Source organism: Hevea brasiliensis, unplaced genomic scaffold (genome assembly GCF_030052815.1).
Source record: "Hevea brasiliensis isolate MT/VB/25A 57/8 unplaced genomic scaffold, ASM3005281v1 Scaf128, whole genome shotgun sequence".
NCBI classification, from domain to species: domain Eukaryota; kingdom Viridiplantae; phylum Streptophyta; class Magnoliopsida; order Malpighiales; family Euphorbiaceae; genus Hevea; species Hevea brasiliensis.
The window spans coordinates 62961-71406 of record NW_026614617.1 but is presented as its reverse complement, the minus strand read 5'-3'; the positions used below and the strand labels follow the sequence as shown (position 1 = coordinate 71406).

The 8446-nt window shown below is 33.5% G+C and overlaps 1 protein-coding gene across 1 annotated transcript; it reads right to left on the bottom strand.

Moving 5' to 3' along the window:
• Positions 1 to 3326: 3326 nt before the first annotated feature.
• On the bottom strand, positions 3327 to 6823 carry LOC110664544 (NAD(P)H dehydrogenase (quinone) FQR1). Its single transcript, XM_058141532.1, has 4 exons — positions 6692 to 6823; positions 5014 to 5107; positions 3864 to 4126; positions 3327 to 3708 (listed from the first exon to the last, which is right to left on the bottom strand). Exons 1-4 carry the CDS (start codon positions 6712 to 6714, stop codon positions 3477 to 3479), a joined length of 612 nt encoding a protein of 203 aa, XP_057997515.1. The 5' UTR covers positions 6715 to 6823; the 3' UTR covers positions 3327 to 3476.
• Between the last annotated feature and the right edge of the window lie 1623 nt (positions 6824 to 8446).

Here is an 8446-nt window from a genome sequence, read left to right as displayed (position 1 = left end):
CACTAAATTGAAGCACTCTTACACTACTTAAGGAATAATGCAGAATCTAGAAATAAGGAATTACAGAAGAAAATGAAACAGGAACCCATACTCTGCCTGTAACAACTCTAAGTACACACTTTCCCATGAATCTAAAGCCTGAGCTCTGATACTAACTTTGCCATGACCCGATTCAACAAGCCGGACTGACACTAGGAACTGGGCTGACATAAAACCGCCAAGACTCGAAGTAAGCCTTACTATTCTCAAACCCACAACCAGGGCCAAAATTAAGGCCCAACATGCCAATAAAATAAAATAAAATAAAACATTATATTTTTATTTGGTCTAAACTAACTCGATAATCATCAGAAAATAAAACTAGGGGAGCCCAGCTCAACCCCGATATCATCATGTACAAACTATTTAATATCATAATAATTTTTTATTAATTAATATCATAAGTACATATCCCAATATCATAGCAGAGTTCTAGTTATTAAACAAATAAATAAATAAATAGATACAAGAAACTATTAAACTAAGAAGTACAACTTGCGAAGGAAAAATGTAGGTTAAACTCAAAGAAATAAACTTGCTCCTCCTGTAACCTGGGAAAATATTTGAACAGGAATGAGTGTTCGAAATTATAAGTGCAATTTCTATAACTATCTAAAACTAGTACAATCCTATCATGAAATGCACATCCATCACATATAACAATTAATTCACCTAATATTCATACGAGAAGTTAATTTGGAGCTACTCACACACCTAGTGTATCACATCTATATATACATATAGGAGCTTATCCCCTATACAGCTCTTTTAATCCAATACCGTCAGCGAGGTCAACTCAAGCCAAACTTTCGCTTAATAATCCAAGTGCGGGGGTCAGCGAGATTAACTCAAAGCCGTACTTACCCTGACTTATCCATATATAAGGATCGGGTCCCTGCGAGTCAAGCTCCAGCCATGACTACCCGTCTTACCCATATCCATATCCACACCATACTTACGCCAACATCCACACACAATTCCAAATTCATCCTAAGGGCGGCAATCACAAATAAATAACAATAATGAAATATGCAGCAACCAAAATGCCCCTAATATATTAGTTATACATGTGCATAATTAAATATTTATAAAATACATGAGCATGCTAGATATATAATTAATATTAAAATTACAAAAATAATCAATATCCAACTAACAGACTGGTCAATCCGATTACAGTTGGTCCGGCTAGAAGGAGAAGGAAGGCTAACCGGCACCGATTACCTAAATAGACACATTGATCTCTATCAAATTTACTAACAAAATTAATTAATTCATTTAAACTTTAGAATTAAAAGAAATCCTCAGATCTTGCTGAAATTTTAGTAGTCTCCCCTATAATTGGACCTAACCTCCTTACAAGAAAAATGAACCAACAACAACACACAGGGCCTCATGCTCACAACAATAATTATAATGCCCATCTGGGGCCTAAAAGAATCCTAATTTACGTCCAAAACTCCAAACTTTAGCTCGGGTCCCTAACTCCTCTACAGTTCAAATCATTATTTTTAGCACTTCAAAAATTATAAAAATATTCCTAGAGGTCCTCTACATCATCCTTATATTAATTAAAGTCATTTTACTTAATTTTACTAAGTCATGAATATTTTACAGATTTATCAACTAGCTTAACCAAGGTAAAAATTACACAACTTAAGTTCGAAACTATTTTTGCAAGTTCTGCTAGCTGGAATGTGTCAAGGACGTCTGAAAATGCTGGGATCGACTGTAATATTAACTATTTTCCTGGACGGGCCGCCGAGCAGCTGGATTAGGGCAAAAACTTGTGCCCGAGTGTCGGTGAGCTATCATCGATCTGATCACACCTAAACAAAGCCCAAAAATTGTTAATAATTACCATATAATTATATTTAATTTTAGGGCATCAAAACAAAAAAACTCACTAAGCGATCTAGACCATTTAATGATCGTCTCTTTCAAACAGTGTTTGATTGGAGAGGGGCTAGTCCCATCTCGAAGGTTTCGTTGCTCTGAGTCCATTGGTGGTCTCGAATCATTGATCAACAATCGGATCGTCCTAGATTTGATTAAAAAGTTTGAAAAACTCGAAATTTCTCTTCTCCATTACTTTTTCCTCCAACAACCATTTGCTGCAAAATTAGTATCAAAAGAAAGCTCTCGGAATAAACTTTTCATTGCCACCTGAATCGTCTTAATCGGATGTCGGATGAAGCCGAAATCATACCTGGAATTTGCTGCCCCTATGCACGCGTTGGAGGCAAAAATCTCCCCATGTGCACCACTGCTGGCATGCCTCGCCGGCCATCGGTGGTAGGTGGTGGCTCGCCGACAGCTGCAAAAAAAGGGAGAGGAGGGGGGGGGGGGAAGAGAAAAAAAAGTGCTTTTTTTTTTTTTTAATCTAAGAATGAATATGTCTAGATTCATTCCTGGGAAATTTCAATTTTTTTTTAATTACATAATAATAATAATAATAATAATAATAATAAATAATATTTAAATACTATAAAAATTTTATAAAATTTATATTTTAAAAAATTTAGGTTATTACATTCTCTCCTCAACATTGGATCCTGCTCCCCATTATAAGGGCCATGTCTCGTTTTGGTGGGTTTTATTTTGTTTTTTTTTTTTTTGCGTATTTAATAGGTTTTTTTAGTAATTCAAAATACAGTGTGTATAATTAACTCTTTTATTAGGATATTTTAGATCTTCAAGTACAAATAATGATAATTTATTGATAGAAGTTGATAATATGACCTAGTTTTTCATTAAAGTTTGGTGGTTTAAACTCTTCTGTGAGCTATAAAAATAGCAAGTTCTTGAAAGGGTAATATTGCAGAATTTTTTTTTATCATCTAAAATATAAAAAAAAGCTAATTAATACTCGAAATATTATTTTTCTCTGCTTATAACATCTCTAAATAAAAATTTTTTTAATTATCTGTATTTATTTACTTTTCTCTTATAAAAAAATTGTATTATACTTACGTTATAATGTTTATTAATGAATTGTTAAATTATATTGTACTTACTTCAAACATATTTTATTTAATCTTAAACAAGAAATTATATCATATTTAATAAAAATGATAGTTTGAAAGATCTTAACAATAACAGAGCATACTGACAAATGAGATCTACAACTGAGAGATGGCCTTCTCCATAAATTTCAGCCCATGAATGGGAAAATATCAAACTGAAATGATATCCTGCAGCTGCAACACTAAAATTCAATGGGCTATGAGAGTCAGGCTCCTCTCCCAAAACAATAAAGGGTTTAATAGTGCACAGAAAAACATAAATAGGTAATAAAATTTAAGCATTAGTCTGCCTATTTTCAATAGGGAATATTATTCTTCACAAGAACATGAACTGAATTCCTTTTTAGGAATGGAATAGAATTTTTAAGGTTACATATGGCAAGATGAAGATAAGTTGGATGAGACAGAAAATCAAGCAGTTGCCTTGAATTTCTTTGCAATGCCAGCAAAGTATTTTCCATGGTGGAAAGCTTGCTCAAGCTCTAGCTCAGAAGGCTGTCTGGAACCATCCCCAGCGTAGGTTCCTGAACCATAAGGGCTGCCACCCTTCACCTTCTCCATCTCAAACATGCCGGCTCCAAATGTATATCCTATGGGCACAAAGATCATTCCATGGTGAACAAGCTGCGTGATGGCAGTCAACCTGCATAGCATTTTCATTAGAGACAAGGAAAGGCAAAAAAAAAAAAAGGGACGGGGGGGGGGGGAGAGGGGTGGGGGGGGTGTTGGGGGTTGGGTGCTGTGGTGGAGATCGAAAGATAATCAAGAAACAATCCTTCTGATTAAAATTCTACTTACGGAGTGGTCTCCTGTCCACCTCCCTGAGAGCCAGTGCTGTAGAAAATTCCTGCAGGCTTGCCTGCAAGTGCTTGTGTTCTCCATAAGCCTCCTGTTGCATCCATAAATGCCTTGAACTGTGCAGCCATCATTCCAAATCTAGTAGGGAAGCCAAAAAGAACCCCATCTGCCTCAGCTAGCTCACTGGGAGTAATGATAGGCACATCACTCTTTGGTGGTGCACCCATTTTCCCAAGAACCTCTTCTGATAGTGTTTCTGGTACCTGTTAATGTGCCAACATATTCAATCAGGCAACTCTAATTCTTGCTCTGGAGTAGAGAAAAGCAGACACTTTAGAAAGGATATGTCACTTATTGTATGATTCCAGTGATGATTCAAATATTTTTGACAAGATAACAATGTAATCATGTTTGAGATTCTCAAGCAACACATGTTTTAGATTGAGGCAACTAAAATTAGAATTATATCTTGTCGATCAGATATCCAACTTAACAGGCATTTATATTCTTGAAAAATAACAGCAGATTTCCCTTCCAAAAAAAAAAAAAGAATCGTACTTCTGAAGTTCCCAGACGAGGCAATCTTATCCAGCACAGGAAATCCATAGCTTCAAAGTTATATAAGAAAGCGAGCAATTACCAGTTACGAGTTTCCACACAGCTAGGTCCTGGCAGGGGAAATCTGGAAAAGATGCATCCTTCACTTTCTGTGAAGTGGATGCTCTCCAGACTTAAATCAGTGACCTTATACTTGTCTGCCTGGATTTCTATTATTGCCCTAGACATAGCAATGTTACTCGAGGCAAATTCTCTTAGAAGACGGGCAAATGTCAATATAGTTTTTCTGTCTACAAGATTTTAAACCTAACAATGGAGAGCAAGCTACAATGGAAATTAAATCATTCAAACTTTATTTACATCAAATTGAAAGAATATCCCTTGGCATGTGCAAAAGAAACTAGATCTAACTGACAGTATATTCTCTTATGTTCTAATCACTATACTTGGTTCAAACTGAAAAATGACTTCATTTAACTCAAATGATCTCAAACTAGTTGACATAATTCAGACTAGCAGACATTTAAATGATAAGGAAAATAAGTTCATCAACCAAGAGTTCATAATTCAGATTGCAAACAAAATTACAAACCTGCCACAGCTTGACTTCCACTCCTTCCACCGAAGCAGCGCCTTGCTTTATCTCTTCAGCTAGTTTTGCAACATGTCCATACATAGAATAGTAACTGCAGAAGGCATCAATGATCACTTAGATTCTAGTGTAATAAACATGAAAAATAAAATATAAACAGTTTAGGGGATGATGTAAATTGTATTTCCTACTTTTTATTGACTTTATTTCCAGGCCATTATCATTCGGATAATCTTTCAATGTGTGATAGGGAAAGGGAAAGGGATTTTTAGCGCAAAGGTAATAAAATTAATCTACAAGTTACCTCATTGCATGATAGTGAAAAGAAAAAGTAAGTTTGGTAGGACAATAGCAACACATATGATATCAGTGCAATCACCCTATATCAAGGGAAATAGCTTTAAAACTAGATGCAATTAAAGGACAGTATAATCACCATAAATGCATCAACGTAGGAGCAGGGGAAAAGAGAATTTTGTGTCACTTTAATAAATCTATCATCTATACCAAACCGGGAGCAGTTTGTTTTCAAGATTAAAATAGAATAACATTTAGATGTTGTTCCTGGTGCATTCCAGGCCATGAAAATGAAAGCCATATATGAAGTTTTATGCATATTAAATTGCATGCCAAAAACTAGTTTCGATAATGACCACTGCTGGGGCCACTTGATCTAAAAGTCTGGGGGTCCATTGATTCCTCTCTAAATTATAATTTCAAAGGGTAGGTCCAGTTTTACAATCACTTATTCTTGGTAAACACCTAATTATGAGCATAATGTACACAAGTTTTTGTCAATCTTCTTATTTAAATCTCTTGCTCTATTAATTATTCAGGTTATATATGCTTGAATAATTGTCATGTATCACTATGAGTGGCAAACATTGCAAAACATGATTTTTCACTATTTATCGTCTCTCTCAACGCTTATTAATTGATAAAAGACATGTTGGTTGTTATCCACACTACAAGTATTTTATTTTCCTTTCCAGCTTTCTATCCATTTAAAGATTCCCAGATTGCACAAGAAACAAAAGAGAAGAACAATACCGAAATAGTTCAAGCGCATAGAAGACAAAACATTTTAGCCCCTCCTCTGTCTTTTTGGCCAACATCAAGTTTATACATCATCACCTCCTCATTCTACTGAATTGTAAATCAATCAAGAATGGCAATATAGGCTACAAGATTTTGAGAAGTATTTAGTTTTTTGGCTTCATGTACTCCTACCCAGAATAAATTAAAATCCATGATATTGTTCTGCAATAAATGAACCAGCTGAGATTTTTTCTTTGAAAAGAAAAAGCACTTCTTGAAATGAAATTTTATTCCCATAGGCATAGCTAGCAGTGGATATATGATTAAATCTACGGTAAGAAACCAATTATCAAGATCAAAAGGAGCCTTATATCAAAATTTTCCAGTAGATATTTCCGTCCAAGAAAACAATAAAGAATTATCGACAACACAAACAAACAATCAAAAAAGCATCTAAAACAATGAAAAGAGCCAAACCCATTAATCATCCGAGCAAAATACATCAAAAGAAATCAGAAATGAGCAGCTAAACTATAATGCACAACATGAAAGAAATCAAGAACAGAGCAGAAAAAGAGGGAAAGAGGGGGTAAGTAAAACCACAAGTAAAGAAAGAAGAGAAAGAGACGGTAATGCTTACACAACATAGACTTTTGTAGCCATTGAAAGAGGCTCTGTTCCTCTCTGTGTGTCCGCGTTAATGCTTCGGATGACTGAAGAGAACGTATGAGAAGAAGAGAGAATGATGAGGGAGGAAATGTGCAAGAGGGAAGGCTATATAGGAGGGGCTCTTTTATTTATGTTAGTTGACTTAGCTGGAATTAAGTTCATTAAACCTTTAATTAGTCACTAATTGCATCATTACTCTTTAATTAGCCACTAAGTTCGTTAAAACCTTTAATTAGATTAAAAAAAAAAAACTAATGTCTAGTTGAAGAGTCAATTCTCAATGTTTATGGCATTACAATAGTTTTTATTTGTTATGTTATTACGAATTTAAAATATATTATTAATAAGAATTATTAACAAACACTTAATGATATAAGTAATACTTTCACATTAATTTAAATTATTTTTAAATAATTAATGATTCTAAATTAAGCCGACATGAAATGTTTCTGTTATTATTGCTAAATTCTCAATAAATATTATGTACCTTACCACATCATTTTGTACTTTAATTTTCCTCTAATTAAAGAATCCAAATATAATGAGCACATGAGTATTAATTAGCCCATCAAAATTGATAATTAAAATTAAGTCTTCTTTGCCTTTATTTAATTAATAAATCAAGACTTCACCCTAGGTATCTGTGTAGTCTTCCATATTATAATCTCTCACTTACCATGCAAAACAGAAACCCTAAATTAAAATGGATTAAAGAAAGAAAATATCATGTGGGCTGCTGATGAGATTTTATTATTTTAACTATATTGTTTTTTTTTTATGATTAAATCACTTATCTCAATGCAATTTTTTTTATTTTATTCTTTCTGTCTCTCTATATACATATATATAATATAAATAAAAATCAAATTAATGCATCTAGACGCAATATGCGTCATAGTTGAAGCATCTCATCACTAATTAAAGAGGTCTGTTTCAATATCTTAATGGGAAAATGACTTGGAATATAAGATACACTCATATAATTAAATATTTGGAGCCAAAATTACAAGGTTCTGAATTTAAAAAATCAATTCAGTTATTTAATATTTTTTAGTTAGTAATACATGGGTTAGCATGCATCAAGATCAATAAGGGTTGGGTTGAGAACTATATTATAAGATCATTAATTTAATTAAATATTAAAATGTCATTGCCACCGCAAAAAATTATTAGAACTTGTTTTCTAAGATTCATAAATAATAAATAAGTACCGCCTTCTAATTCATTTATATATTACTTAAGTAAATTAATGTCAACTCTTAAGACAGAGCCATAATACTTATTTCATTAGCTTCATCTAAAACCTTTTCATTCACTAAATAATTTTACTTTAATAGTATTTGATGCTGTCGTGAGTCCTGTATGTTTAGTTAAAATGTCAACTATGCGTAAAAAAATAAGAAAACAATGAGGCCGGTAGTGTATTGACTAGCCACTTCAATGCTTAGGTTAAAGATTTATCGTGAAACTGAAGAATCGAGTAATGAAAATTTCAGTAGTAAGTTTGACAGAGTAAGTATACCTGATTAATGGTTGTTTCTCATAGTTATAGATCAAAAGGCTGACTAGCTATGAATCTCAGATATTTAGCTAATATCCAAGATTTCCTTATAAAGATCAGGTCTTATCGTTGATTGGTACTAGCAGATACTCAGTATAATTGATGTTAGGCTTATTGGGTAAGCGTCTCCACACACACACACACACATACATTAGTTTGTTTAGC